We start from the raw sequence: 15,697 nt of genomic DNA on the forward strand, positions 1-15,697 counted from the left end.
TATATTTTTATTTTTTATTAATATTTTTTGGAATTTATTTCAAACACTATTTATACATTCGTAAGTGTGTATGTAGTTTGTATAAAACATTTATATTATAACTATTCCTTATTTTCAGCAATAAATACACTTTAGTAATTCAAGCAAAGGCATACAAGTATACCATACATAAATAAACTTAGCTTAACAATGTATTTAGGAATATTTAAAAATTAAAATAAATTATGATTAATGTGTAACCAAAATACAGAGAACTTTTCAATTCAATAATTCAAAGGACCACAGGAAGTTTTAAAAATAACTAAAAAAATTAAAGTGTAACAGTATTACTGATATTAAATTCAACAATTAATTATAAATTAATTAATATATGAAATATATAGTGTATTACATATGCACATAGATGTCTACTTATATGTAAGTATAGTAGAGCGGGTCGTTTTTTTACTCTGGCCTCGCGTATGCGTGAAATGTCATTCGCTTCATTCTGTATAACTTTGCCAAAGAGACTATGGTTCGAAAACTGTTTCGAGGCGAAGTTTAAAAAATTTTAATAATTGGAAATAGAAGATATATGATATAGTTGTCTGCTCTGACCGATACCGACATATGATCAATAGATTATCAAAATGCACCCACGTACTAAATTTCATTCAGATATCACGAAAACGAACAATTTTTTATGATCCCAAAAAAACTTCGCATTAAAAAACATGGCTCAAATCCGGTTTTACAACCATAGTCACGTAGACAAAGTTGTTCAGAAAAATTCGTAGACCATGCACGAGCATACGCGATTTTTCCGGATTTTGGTTCCCTGTAAATCACCCCGCCCTAATGTCTATAGCTATTGCGTATTTTTCAAAATTCTATCTACAAACCAAGTGATGTTGATAATGTTAAGATGTAAATTTAAATATAAGTTACTAAACACCATATTATTTCGATACATAACGGTATATGTATAACAACCGCCTATAGCTCAGCCAAATGGTTGGCAATACTTTTGCTGCCATTCTGAATGATATTTTGATACATAACGGTATACGGCCTCCAAATGTTATATTTGATAGCAGCAAAACGTTGGGTGATTGCTCAAAAACTGCCGAGAAGAGATCGCTATTTGGAAAAAAAATTTTGAGGCATGCATCACATCCAATTTTTTTTTTTTGCTGTTGCAGTATTCCCCAAATTGTTTTTTTGACCAATGCTGAGATGATGAAAATGCTGAGTTTTCGACAGATGAAAATATGGATCTATTCCGCTTACACAGTCCCCATTGTTGTGGTATGAGTACAAACGTGACTGCCGAGTGGAGGAGTTCGCTATCGGAAAAAAATATTTTCCGAGACATGCATCATATCCAAGTTGTTTTTATTGTTGTAGCATCCGAAAGCATGCCGGAAAGAAGAATAATGCCGAGTTTTCTCCCAACGAAAATTTCTTTTTTTCAAAGTCAATACCGCTTACACAGACCCGATTGTCATGGAAAAGCAACGTAGTAGAAAACGCATCGAAGCAAAGTTGTGGTTGGTGCTGTTGTAGCAGCAGAAAGCATTCTTGAAGTAATTTGGAGGAATGCTGCTGGTTGAACTGACCTTGGTTGGATAAAAATTCAGGTCCGCTTCGGTTCATAAGCCCGACTGATCGGTCATCAGTCTTCGGTACCCAACGAGCATCATAGCAAAGTCTTCTTCCTTAGCAGTACAATGCGACGTTAAACACTACGATCTGCGTGCCTGCTTATTTTTTAAATACTTTTTTCATTTTCCATTTAAGTTAAGGGTGAATGCGGCAAAAATTGTTCGTGTTTAGTAGAAAAAAGATTTGGCATCCATGCAGAAGACGCGCAAGAAACCATTTTCATAGCCAGCAGCCACCAAGTGTTTGCCGTGATTATTGAAATTGCAGTGTATGGTATTGATGCGCGTGCAAGGTGTCAAACTTACAGGCACACGACGCTGCTCGCTGAGATACTGCGCTTTGAGACTTTTATCAATCTAAAGTCAAAGTAAAAAAAGAAACATATAACTTGCTAAACTGTAACCCGTGTACAAATAAAATACACACCCTTGTTACAGGACCGAATACTAGGCCATATTTCTCATTGCAATCCTCCTCGTTGAAACTCCAATCCGCCGTCGCCGACTTGGCATCAAATTTCGGTATATCCGCACCGTTTAAGCATTTCATGTCCATTATGCCCACGGCTTGAGAACTACGCAACGAATCGCGTAGTATTTCCTTCAAGTGCATCTCGCGTAAATTCAGGAATACCACATCACCGTTGTCCGTCGCATTGGCGAGCACATTCTGTAAGGGGTTGTAGTGGATTTTATTGACGCCAGCGCTCATTTTGTCGATGGTCTCATTTTTGAAGACGATATTCGAGGGATTTACAGCAAACACGCAGCGACCATCTAAAAATTTTTATTTATATTAATAAATTTTGTAAATTAATTTTCATTAATATGTTGTACTCACTGTTGGGCAACGAATCGCCCATTGCGATCGCTAACGATTGCCAGATGGGCGACCATTCCAAGTCGGTGCCTTCATTCTTGGTGATTTCCTCCTTCAAAATGAACGGGCGCGTGAAGTGATAGAGATCATATAATACCAACGAACGTCGGGCAACAATAACGGCAATCACACGCACGCCGGAGCTATCATAATGCAATGCCATGGCTGTAAGAGTTGTTGTTGTGTTAAATATTTTGCAAAACCTCTTATAACAAGGCAAATTACCTCGCACATTCTTCTCGCGCGTGTAGAAGAAATTGAGTGGCACATAGTGCGGCAGGCCATCGATAATGAAGCGATTTAGATTTCTATCACTGCTCACATCCCAATAGGCGACGCAACCGTTTGCGTAGCCCGCAAATATATGCATATGCTCAGCAAACTATAAAAAAAATAGAGAGAAATGCATAAAAAGACGAGGGTCGATATATTTTGAAAACGAAAAAAAAGTATGTATATTTAAACCTATCGGAAACTAATTTCCAGTTATGAATGGCAATTTACTCACCTCGGACCAACACAGCGCCGTGCATTGTGTATCCACAAACGGATGTTGGCTCAAGTCTTTTTTGGAGAGATCTAATGCCAGCAGCCAAACAGGCTCCAATTGCAGCGTGGTAAAATTTTCTGTATGCTGCTCAGTCGTTGCTTCACTTAACTCGCCCACGTTTTCAACACACAAAGGTAACGCATAAACTTTAATGGTATTTTTTGCTGTGCCAACAGCCACCAAACCGAGACGATTGGCATGCGCATCATAACCACCGCTGGGTAGAAATGCCAAGCAATGCACAGGCGCATCGGGTATGTTGATGGCGTATTGTAGCTGCATGTCACATGACTTCGACGTGTCAGCTGCTGTGACTTTGTACAGCCAAAGTAACGTGTTGCCTATTTTTGGACTCTTGAAACGTGTATAAGCACGGCGTGTGCTAACGAGCAGATATTGGTCTTTAATGTCCTTGGGTAAAGGCACCCAGGTCGCAGTTTTTATAGCTTCGCCCAGAAAAGTGAATTGTTCATCTGAAATGTATCAAATTTTTTAATAATTGAAGTAAAAAAGTAAAGAAATGCTCTACTACTTACTCTTCACCGTCATGGTCTCTAGACGTTGTAATTGCGACCAGTTTATATCTTTCGATGCCTTGCCAAAGCTTACTTGCTTTGACGATTTGCAAAGCTTCAGATTGGTATTGTAATTGAACTTCATTGACGTTTCCATATCCGGTATATACTTCTCATACTCGTTGCGTGCGCAAGTCGTGTACTTAACCCTGGCGTCGGTAAATAACGGTGCCGTGCTATAGTTTTGCCCAGTACTGTAAATAATATATAATGAATAATATATATGGATTTATTCTGAGCGAATTTGTTTAAAAGCTTAAAAGGTTTGGGAGACGGACAGACGGACAGACGAACGGATGGATGGACGGATAAACCAACAGAAGGATGGACGGACGGAAGTACGGACGGATGGAGGGAAAAACGGATGGAGGGAAAAACGGATGGAGGGAAGGACGGATGGATGGACGGACGGACGGACGGATGGATGGACGAAGGACGAATGGATGGACGAAGGACGAATGGATGGACGAAGGACGAATGGATGGACGGACGGACGGATGGGCGGATGGACGGAAGGACGGATGAACGGAGGGAAGGGCGGATAAACGGAAGGGCAGACAGATGAACGGAAAGACGAACGGATGGACGGGAGATGAACAGATGAACGGAAGGATGGACAGACAAGTCACTTGAACTCGTCAACCTGATAATTTTTATATCGTATAGCGGATCCACATTAGAATAAAAGTTATACATTATTTCCATGATTAGTGACACCTCGCGAAGAAAAAAGCTTTGTGTTGAAAGTACAAAATAATATAGTTTTCCCCAAAATTCTACTCTGGATTCGCCACAATTCGTATACCTACATAACCTTATATCTAACTCGATTAGTTTAAGTTGTAAGAATTTAAAAGCAAGTATATAAGTACTTACAATTCTTTCCACAAGAGACGAGCAGTGCCATTATAATCCACTTCCCGCGGTGGGTGCACTGGATGGTAACAAAAAAAAACAGAAAAGCATTAATTTACATACTCTATTTCAAGCTTAAATAAAGTACACTTACGTCTGTCCGCACTTATGGCGTTTGACCCCGAAGTTGCCGACTTTTTCTTGCCAGTCTGTTTCTTCCGCACGTTTTTTCGCGCTGCTGCCTCGTCGGCGGAACTATCACTCGCATTATCATTAGCATTATTCTCTTCATTCGAATCCACACCTGATGAGACATCCTCATCATCGCTGCTCGATTCATCATCGGTTTTAATGCCGCAATCGGAAACATCACCTTCGAAATCCTGATCGACTTCGGTACTCTTGTGCTGTTGTAAAATGTGTTTTATCACAGATTTGACGGCACGATAGGACTTCGTCGTTTTCGCGCAAAGCTTACAGTTATAGACACCTTTAGCAACGGTTTCCTTTAAATCACAGCTGGCAAAATGTTCTTGTACGGCGCTTAAATCCTTTGCTGTGAATTTACAACCCTGTGCTGGACATGCAGCTGAGCCCGAGGTTTCAATGTCTTTCGCGCAGTTTTCCAACATTTTCTCAGGACCAACGAACACTACGTGCTATAAAACGAAAACTTAATTTAGAAAATACCACATTCGGAATATATAAGCGGCGGGGACTACTCACGCTTTTGGCATCTTTGGTGCAAAATATTCCAGTACTTTGCGAGTCTTTGAGAGCTTTCAGCATTTTCTCTGCCCTTTAAGGATTACACGACAAATGAAGTAGTTAGAAAAATTAACGGATGAGCAAATAAAATTATAAATTTTTAAAGCAACAAGTAATAAAACTTACTTTTGCACTGAAGCTCGTTTCAAACGTCCCACATTGTTCAAAACGGCCTCCTTGTTTTCAGCTGCGACTTCTTTAGCCTCCGTTGCCGACTCGTTAAGCTCTTCGTCCTCTGTACGTTTGCTACACGTACGCATATGACTTACAACGCTAAATTTCGAGTATTCTTTTTTACAGTAATCACATGGTGTGCGCGTGTCTGTCGCACCACAGGTCTCAATGTGTAGCAGAGTGCCCAAAGCTGAGCGGTAGGTGCGTTGACACATGCGACAGGTGAGCGGATGCTTGCTAACATTTACTTTCAGAAAAGCGATCATGACCTTCAGCACCTCATTGCGGATCGTGACATTCTGCAAAATTTGTTTTATATTAAAAAACAAAAAATTTAATATATTTACACTTTATTTTGTACTCACAATTGGCGTCGTTTCGCCCACTATCCAACCAACACCGTAATGTGTCGCTAAATGCTCCACCCAGTTATCGCGTGGCATTTGTTGCAAGCATAGTCCACATTGTATCAAAGCTTTTTTCGTAGTCTTCGTTACGGGCTGTGCGGTGAGCACTTCGTCTGTCTCGAGCTGAGCGCGATTCGTTATCAATAACAGACGCTCATTGAAATTGCCGCGTGTTTCAAGATCCCCAGCTTTTACACCTCTACCTTGCTGTTTTTCGTTCGACTCCGCTGGGGTGTCCGGTGTGGCCAAGACCGCTTTCGGCTTTCTTCCACGCTTTTTTGGTATTTTTACAGGCGTCTCAGAGTCAATTGTTGCTTGGCTCGTATTTGCAGTTTCCGTCAAATTTAAGCTGGAATTTGGCAGCGTCTCGTTTAAGTCTGGCTGCGAGCTTGCCTGTGTAGTATCAAGCGCTTTCTGTGCTTCCGCAACACCATTACAAAGCACAGCTTCGCTTTCACTCGGAAGCGTTGACTTTGGTTTTCGTCCACGCTTTTTACGCGTCACTGGCGTACTTTCCTCTACGCTCATTGTTTCCTGCTTAATTTCTTCAACAGTTGCCGCAGGCAACTTGCGCTTTCTGCCGCGTTTCGTGCTACTGCCTTCCGTTGCTGTTGGTGGAACTGGTGTTGACGTTGCAAACTCTTTTTGTGAGGCTGTACTTAGATCAACTTTTTTGACCTCGACCTCAGCAAGCTTACTATTTTCGTTAACAGCCGTGTTCACGCTTTCGTTCAACGAGCAATCGACGTTATTTTCAACCAATTCAGCACGCTCAGTTTCAGTTACCACGCTAGTTACATTGATTTTTGATTTTCTACCCCTCTTTTTGGCAGATTTGGCTTGCACTACTACATTTTCAGCTTCATTGACCACTGGTTCTTTTATTTCTAGTGTTTTGGTACAACTTTTGGACCTGCAAGACTTTTCACTAACCACTTCCTTCTCTTTCGCTGAGTCATCAGAAGCACCGCTTTCATTCCTTTCACTTTTGAAAGCAGTACCAATCAACGTAGTATCATTATTTTGAACAGGTTTAGCGGTTTCTGTGCTCTCTGCCATCGCTGTTGATGGACTGGAGTCGAAAAGTCTGGTTTTAGGGTGGTGTTTATGCGCCACCTTTGACTTAGACTTTTGTGGAGTTGCTGCTCTCTCAGAATCCAACGAAGCAAGTGTAGTCGTGTTGATCTTCTTGACGTCGTTTGCGTCTTCATTTGCTGCAGTGTCTTTCAAGGTTGCTTCTGGTTCCGCGACCTGCCTTTGTGACTTTTTAGCAGGCTCCGCAATACTAGTGGCGCTTTCAGCAGAATTCGTTGTTGTTCCATTTTCAAAATTTGCTTCTAAGCGTAATTTTTTACTTGGTGCTTGTAAATCTTCAGGATTCTCAGTATTCTCAGCTGCGGTAGCAACAGCTCTTGCTTGCTCTGGCATATCTATGATATCTACTGAGCTTCTATTACGTTTATTATTTTCAGAAGTGGCGACCTCTATTACATCGCTTTCTTGCTCTTTTTCACCTTCCACGACTTTGCTATCGTAGTAATTACTTTTATGAGCTTTAATTTTGTTCATATCTTTGTGTGACTTTTTGGATTTGTCTAATGCTTGAAAGCTAGTTTCATCGTCTTCTTCTTCCTCATCATCCGCTGGCGATGTATCATCTGTTATATTTATATTTTCATCCGATTCCTGCAAGACTCCCCAACGCTTCTTTAAGGGCACACTACGCCGATTCGTTGGCTTACGCCTCGTTACGATATTTGACTTTTTCGTCGTAGTCTTGCCAGTAGACGTTGAGCCTTTTACAGCGCTATCGCTTAGCGCTACGTGTGGGCTCTCACGCTCCGTGGTGCTGTGGTCTATTTCGCGTGTTTTGGTCTTTTCAGCACTAGTGGTTATTGTGAGTATATGTTGCAGATTACTCTCAATATTTTGTGTACTCGGCGAATTATGGTTGAATCCGAGAAAATCAGTTTTTATATAACCAGGTTTTTGTATATCTTCCGTAGATGGAGCATCTGCTTTCTGTGCCTTTTCATCGGCATTTTGTTCCAGTAGCTTTTCTTCGGTTATCACATGTAAAATATCACAGGTTTTTGCAGTTGCATGAACCTCTGCTGTCTCAGCTATTACAGAATTTGCTGAGACTTCAGAATTCGCTGTATTGGACTGCGGCTTATTTTCTTCGGTAAGCTCTAAGTTGCTAACACGATCAGTCTTTTGCCCATAGTTATGCTGTAGCTCCGGTTGATTGCGATTTTTCTCTAAATTATCCACCACTTCCGTGCGTTTTGCGCTTGTTTTGTCTTCGCCAACTCCAGCCTCGCTCATATTGGACTCTTTATTAAATTTAGTCAAAAGATTATGTATGCCTTTTACAGTTTGTTGATCGGCACACGCTTCTATTTTGGTCGTCTTAAACGGATTTTTCGCTGGAGTTGTTTTAGCTTCCTCTGTTGATGCCTTTACCACCGTCAGTAGAAGGTTCTCAGTAGAAGAAGATTGTGCAATTGGTACATCACATAATGAAGGCGATTTGCTATCAGACCCTGCGGATTTTCGCTTAGGTATTTTAGGTGGATGCAGTAGTTCCGATATTAGAGCAGTTTTACGCTTTAATTCGCCTGATTTTAATGGCGATTCGTTGGTAGTTGGTACATCTGACAGAGAGTGGTCTGAAATAGCAACTTCAATAGTTGAACGCTCACTTTCCGTTGTAGATAACCCATTAGCACACTTGACACCCAGAGTATGTTCGGCAATGAGCACATGTTCGGCAACTACGCCTTCGTTTACATCAACCTTTGCAGCCGAGTTGTGCAATAATGCCACTGATTCCTTGACCACGAGTTTCGATTGATTTGTTTGTGCCACCATTGCATTTATCGGTGCTTTTTCTTCCTTATACTCCCGGTCCAACTTAGATGCGGCTGCGATCTCTTCTAACGCACTGCCTTTATCATTTGGTTTTGGAGTTTCACTCATCTTTTCTACTTCTGCTGCAGATGTGGCAGCAATCTCTTCTATCGCAGTTTCTTGTATGTTTTGTTGATCTTCTAACGAAATTTCTTTCTCATCTTGTTTTTGATCTTCATTCATCTTCTCTACTTGAACAGTCGCTCCGTCCAACTGAGATGCCACAGCCATCTTAGTTACAGTAGTTTTTTTCTCATTTAGGTCTTGATCTGAAAATGCTTCGTTGCTATTTTCAGACACCGACTTTGTTTCCCGTAGCTTTACCGGCGCACTTGCTGTTGTTTTCTTACGTTGCACCAAGTTGATCTTGCCTTTCTTAAAACGCGGTAATCGTTTTGGCGCAGCTTTTGTTTTTTCTTCAGCCACAGACGTCACATTTTCAACGGGCTCAGCAAGCTTCTCATTTTTTAAGTGACTAGTAGGATCCGTAGGCAATGTGCAGCATGCACTGGTAGGATCCACCGGCTCGACGGACTTTGATTCGGCTTCCGTTTTATTGTTTACTGTTCCACTTGCTGCATTAGCTGTTCGACTTACCTCTTGCTCACTAGCAGGCAACGTTTTAGATTTATGGGGACTAAGCACTTCACCTATGTTTCCGCTCACTACTGCCGGAGTAATGCTTGCGTTATCGTCGACCACCGGCAGGGTTTCGATATTTTTATCACCATCGTTGATAACATCAGATATTGTTGCTGTTATTTGGCTAGTCTCTGCTGCGTTGGCAGTAGAAGGTTCCACCGATATTTTGCATGGATCAGATTTGTCTGCATCTGGCATAATTTGCTCCACGGTCGTGTGACTTTGTGACAACGCTTCAACCTCTAAGGGTAATATTTGAATTTGTTTGGTAACCGCTACTCCAGCGTCCACATTTTTATTGATTTCTTCAATAGATGCCGGCATAGCGTTTTCCATAGTTTTCACAAACACGCCACCTGTGCGATTTTCTTCAAAGTTATCGATGGCACCAATTTCAAGATTCTTAACTATAATTGGTCCCACTGTCGACTCCGTTAAACTGTCAGTTGCGACAATGTCGAGGTTATTTACATTTTCCATATGATTGACTTGTGTTTCCTCTTCGATAGTATCAAGGTGTTCGGTGCTCTTCGTCAGTTTAAATACCTCTTGTGCACCGTTAATTATTTGTTCATTATTGGCATCCAATTTGGTTGAGGCAGCAACAGCATTTAGAATATTTTCCTCACTGATAGTTATGATTTTGCCGATTTGCACGTCATCGGCAGCCATTTCCGGCTCAAATAACTCTGGCAATGTTTCGGCATTTGACATATTGCAGGTGTCATATATATCCTGCTCAATTAGCTCACTCTTTACGCTCTCTGTTCTATCGCGGTATGGAATACGGAGTGGTGAGAAATTCATTGCGAATGAAGCATTCAAATTGAGCTCTTCCGGCGAGAGTTCCAATTGCATATCCTCCGTTATTGGGTTTTCAGCCGCCAACGAGGCAATGAAGTCAACAGCAGATAACGACGCTTCCGATTCATCATCGCCACTATCCAACACACAAACAGCTGATTTGTTGTGTGCATTTTGAGCCGAGTCGTTTAATTTTGGTGGATTAGGCGGCAATGGGTTTTTGAATTCTGCGATCTCTTTGAATTGTGAGTCGACAACAGTTTTAGGTGCTTGGTATATAATAGGTGTGGCAGCGGTTGTAAGACACGTGGAAACTGTTGCAGTTGTAGGTGGAACATCGTTTTGGATGGCAGTTTCAGGTATCTTATTGGTATGTGTTACAGTGTTGGTATAAATTTCTGTTAACTTGGAGACTGGAATGTTTGGTGTTGGACTTATTGGCGTTTCGTTCGGTTTTTCTATTGAAGCTGTGTTTTTGTGGAGCGATGGGTAGTCTAAGCTGGATGTATTCTCGGCTGGTTGTGTCAATGTTGAAGTTGTTTGGGTATCACTGACTTCATTTAGGTTTATTTTACGCAACACGCCGGTGTTTTCGCTTGCCTCCGCCACATTTTCAGCTTTACGCACGACAAGAAAGTGTTTCGGTGAATTTGCGTTTTTCAGCTGTATCGCCTTGACAAGCTCGGCTATCTTATCCGAAGACAATTTCAATTTATCCATCGACACAATCGTGCGATTGTTGAATTTAGCGCCCTTCTGTGCCAACAGATTGTTGGCGGCTGACGACGTGATAGGCGTGATTTTCGTTTGCGAAATTTGTGCCGTTTCCGGCGCTTTGTGTGTAGTTGCCGTAGCTGTTTCGTGCGTTTCCATTGTTACGCCTGGCGTTGACTCTAGTTTCGGTGTACCAAAGCCTAATGCCGTCAGATCAATCTTTTCATCTTGTGATAAAACTTTGTTCTCCAACACAATCAGACTTTTTGGCGTTTGTGCTATAGGTATGGTTACAGCCGGTGTTACGAAATATGTATTTTTCAAGAAATGATCACTGGTTTTCTCTGTATCATCACCCTGTGTCTGACCCATTTGACCCACTTTAATCAGAGTGGTAGGAAAGGGTGTTTTGAATGTGGAGATAGTGGGTAAAGGCAAATCTTGCGAGTGTGTAACGACCGGGAATGGTTGTTTCAGTGGCGAATATAGCGGAAAGTTGTTGAACTGTGACTGTGCAGTGTTTTGGTTGTCAAGCGCGGCGCCGGTAGAGGCCTTAACGTTCAACGCTTCTGTTGACTGCTTTACTGGATCTTTATAGACTGCGCTTAATGGAGTCTCAACGGTAGTTGCAACTACATTTTTGTTTGTTAATAACGGCGAAATATACGGTTCCAGGCTTGTTTCCAGAAATGCTTTTGTGACATTATCTCTCTTGACCATATTGTTAGGTTTGTTCTGTACGGGCAGTTTCTTGCAACGTATGGTGGCTTTTGGTATTTCCATTATATTAGCTGTCTTTTCTGGCGACTGTATGGGGTTTTTGCGCATTGTTACATTACCAATGCGCGCCACCAAACGTGCAACATCGACTGCGCGTGTACCAGCAGCTTCCGCCTTTGCGGGCGACTCTTTGCGTGCACAGAGACTGTAGTTTCTTATGTGTACTGGACCAACAGTGCTGATCTTTTCTGTTTGATGCTCATTTGCATTCGGTGTCGATACAGTTGTTGTTGGTTTTGTAGAAGTAGCATCTGCGCTAAAATCGAGTACACGTGCTATATCTTGCGGAGTTTTAGCTGGTGATGGTTTTCTCGTTTGCTGACCTTTGGGTATGTTCATGAACTCTTCCATTTCTGTTTTCGGCTCCATCCAGCACATTTCAGTTGTTGGTGTGGTGTTTTGTGACGTCGATAAGCTTGCAACTTGTGGCGATTGTGGAGATTGCGGCGCTTGTACAGCTGCCAACTGCTGCCGCTTCAAAATCTTACATTGTAATATGTATTTTACATTTTCTAAACGATGCTCGGGCACTATGCGTACTGTATGAGGTTCTTCGCCGGGTCGCGTTATGGTTATCTTCGGCGTAACAAAAACTTTGCGCTCAGCGGAAGGCGATTTGGTAGCTGTAAAATATTATTTGGGCTTATTTAAAGTTTGTGCATAAAAAAAATAAATGCAAGTACAGTTTCACTAATTTGAATAATTGTCACGAAGTCTCGGTGACATATACACAACTTATCAGCCTGACGAGCTGAGTTGATTTAGTTGTTGTGGTTGTTTTTGTAGCGCCAGAATTCTGCCGAGTTGACAATCCCTGGCTGGATAAAAACTCCGATTCGTTCCGGTTACGTAGACCCGACTGTTGTAGGAACGAAGAGTCGATTTAGTCATGTCCGTCCGTATGTTTGCATATGCGCGAACTAGTTCCACAGTTTTTGAGATATATGTCTGGAATTTTGTGCACATTCTTCTTTCCTGAGAAAGCTGCTCTTTAGGCGGTACCGTCGATATCGGACCACTAAAGCATGTAGCTGTCGTACAAACTGAACGACCAAAAGTATGTTAGTTAACGAGATATCTTCTCGAAATGGCGTGGATTACAATCCAAGACAACGGTACAATCTCTGAAAAAATGATGCAGATCGGACCACTATAACATATAGCTGTCATCCAAATTGATAGATCAAAACCCTGTCCTTGTGTGGAAAGCTTTGTTAGTTTATGAGGTACTGTCACGAAATTTGGCGTGGACTACTATCCGAAGAAACGGTGCAATCTTTGGAAAAAATGGGCAGATCGGACCACTATAACATATAGCTGTCATACAAATTCATCGATCAAAACCCAGTCCTTGTATGGAAAGCTTTTTTAGTTTACGAGGTATTGTCACGAAATTTGGCATGGATTATTGTACAAGCCAAGGGTACAATATTCAAAGAAATTGTTTAGATCGAACGACTACAACATATAGCTATCATACAATTCGACAAATCATAAACAAGTTCTTGTATGGAAACTTTTTTATTTGTGAAGGGTATTCTAACTTCGGAAAACCAGAAATTAATATTTTTACTTGCTTCTTACTGATTTTAACGACATTTTTCTTTGTAAATATAACATAATTTGGATAACGCAAGGATATGTGGAATAATAGAATATATTAATGTGTTCACAAACTTTTGTCTCGCCATAAACAATTTCGCATTTTCTGATATCTTAGCTAATAAAAATATTGTAGAAAATATCAACCTTATCTTTAAGATTTATCTAGCCATAAACAGGATTCGAACTATGACCCTTGGTAGAGCCGCTGTTTTCATCCCCGCATTTGATACCTAAGCCAGCAAAGCATGCCGAAGTTTTGTATCAAATGCTTTATATCTACCAATTATTTTGAAAGTGAATTAATAAAAAAAAATTACTTTCACTCTTTATTTGCACATTTTAAACATAACTGATATCAATGTCATGCACCAACTATGACAACATGTTTATACCTATAAATACAAACAAATTGAAAATTGATGTTTTATTGTTGTAACAACCCAAAAACTTTAATCAAATCTTTTTCGGAGATACTGCTGTGTTGACAGTAATAGCACGGTTGAAGTCCAGACAGTTTTGAAATATTAAATTTAAGAGTTAACAGAGCACTGGTTATAGCATGTCACGTATAATAAATAATAATTTTGAACAACATATACCTGATGCCAACCGATAGAGTTTATAAATAAAGCATTTTCTAAAAATATAACAATAACAATGAATGCGTCACCGGCACATCTGTTCAGACAGTAAGCAAACGCACTTTGCACTTTTAGGTCTTAAAATATATATGATATACTAAACACGAATAAAAAAATTTGTGTGTAACTGCGTTAAAGCTCAAGTGTAACCACGCCTCGAACTCGCGACCTACAATTTTATGAACAACAACACTAACTACTCAGCCACGCGTGCATGAAATATATTATTGCTTAACGTTTGTGACATTATAGATTTTAAAATGAAATGTTGCTGATATTATCTCTTAGGACCCGAAAATTTCCTGTGGGCTATAGTTATTGATATTAATCTAGAAGAAATCACTTACCCGTAGGAGCCAAAACTGTTGTTTTACTAGGCGTCGCGTTAATTTTTGGAGCAGCAACTTTATCCGTTGCAGCTGGCACTAAAAGACATTTTTTCGAAGAATCCAGTGGTTTTATTGGAGCAAATATTTGTTGTGGTGCATTAGTTGTATTTGGCGTAGCATTGCTTGTTGCAGTATATGTTGTGGATACTGTTGCAGGGGCGACAGCTTGTGACGTTGCCTTTAATGACGAAATTGCAGTTTGCGTTGGTATATTAACTGCTTTGGACGCATCATTTACTTGCAACTTATGAGTATCCCAATCTTGTATACGTCTGCGCTGTTCCTTAGCCATTGCCTTTAGCTTGTGCCTACCGATTGCTTCGGCCAATTTGCGATCTAAACCAGCTTGTTGCAATTTTTTCGGATCAATTACCATAATTTTGCGTATGACACGTTTGTTACTGTCAGGTTTTTGACTTTCGTTAGAGACTGGTGAATCCATTGCGGAAGTAGGATTATGGGTAAGATGTGTCTGACTCAAATTCTTAACAGTAGTAGCATTTTGAGATTTGCTTTCGCCCACGGGATTTGCTGTGTACTCCTCATCATTTGTTGTTGACATTACGGATAATTGAGCTTTTTTGGTACTAACATATTCAGCGGTACTATCAGTAGCAGCACTCTGCTTAGAATTTGTTGCTGCTCGATTATTCATAGTAATCACATTGCTCACTGCAAGAGCTTCATTGGTTGCTACATTATTATTCCACGCTTCACAATCACTCATATTTAACTATTAAACCAAATTTGTTTTTTTTTTTTCAAAACTTATTTTTTCATTATACATATATATTACATCAGCTTAATGCATCTAACAATTACGCGTTTTTGGGCGCAGAATTTCTTCACTTGTAGAAATATTTCACGTAGGTTTCGGGGGAAACACTACATTATGCACATTCAAAAACTAATGAAATGCACGTGCTTCTAAATCTAGCGAATTTAACACATCAAAAAATTAGAACCGTATTTCAATTTTCTATTATACTCAGCAGGCACGAAGATATTTTAAAATCTTCATTAATTAATTTTTAAAGCCTTTATCGCGCACCTCGTTGTCTACTGTCGAAAGAAAATTCTTCACAAATGTCACAAACTACGGCGAAGTTAATTAGGCATGGGCAATAGTACAGGGGGTTCAAAAGAATATTATTTGCGCAAAGATTAAATTTTTATTTACACAAATATTTAAAATTTTTGAACTAATCCCATTGAATAAAATTTAAAAAACTGCAAAATAATTTATACTTTTTATTACTATTTGATTGGTTTTATATATTAAACTATTTAATTTTGTAAAATTCTACCCAACTTAAATAAATCGATACGGCAATGCCGCTGTCATAAGCAAAGGAAC

The 15,697-nt window shown here is 40.2% G+C and overlaps 1 protein-coding gene across 1 annotated transcript; it reads right to left on the reverse strand.

Annotated features, from left to right (window-relative positions):
• Positions 1 to 359: 359 nt before the first annotated feature.
• LOC108975685 lies at positions 360 to 15,392 on the reverse strand. Its single transcript, XM_018944376.1, has 12 exons — positions 14,299 to 15,392; positions 5,811 to 12,328; positions 5,398 to 5,744; positions 5,230 to 5,302; positions 4,658 to 5,162; positions 4,525 to 4,582; positions 3,610 to 3,842; positions 3,032 to 3,546; positions 2,749 to 2,905; positions 2,485 to 2,688; positions 2,071 to 2,420; positions 360 to 2,000 (listed from the first exon to the last, which is right to left on the reverse strand). The coding sequence occupies exons 1-12, from the start codon at positions 15,065 to 15,067 to the stop codon at positions 1,812 to 1,814; spliced, it is 9,918 nt and encodes a 3,305-aa protein (XP_018799921.1). The 5' UTR covers positions 15,068 to 15,392; the 3' UTR covers positions 360 to 1,811.
• Positions 15,393 to 15,697: the final 305 nt, after the last annotated feature.

This window comes from Bactrocera latifrons, unplaced genomic scaffold (assembly GCF_001853355.1).
Source record: "Bactrocera latifrons isolate USDA-ARS-PBARC rearing strain unplaced genomic scaffold, ASM185335v1 scaffold_68, whole genome shotgun sequence".
In the NCBI taxonomy this organism is placed as follows: Eukaryota; Metazoa; Arthropoda; class Insecta; order Diptera; family Tephritidae; genus Bactrocera; species Bactrocera latifrons.

Coding starts and splice junctions, on each gene's coding strand:
- LOC108975685 (XM_018944376.1), bottom strand. CDS start 15,067: ATGAGTGATTGTGAAGCGTGGAATAATAATGTAGCAACCAATGAAGCT. Junction 12,329..14,298: donor AACAGTTTTGGCTCCTACGG/GTAAGTGATTTC, acceptor AATATTTTACAG/CTACCAAATCGCCTTCCGCT. Junction 5,303..5,397: donor AAACGAGCTTCAGTGCAAAA/GTAAGTTTTATT, acceptor TAATCCTTAAAG/GGCAGAGAAAATGCTGAAAG.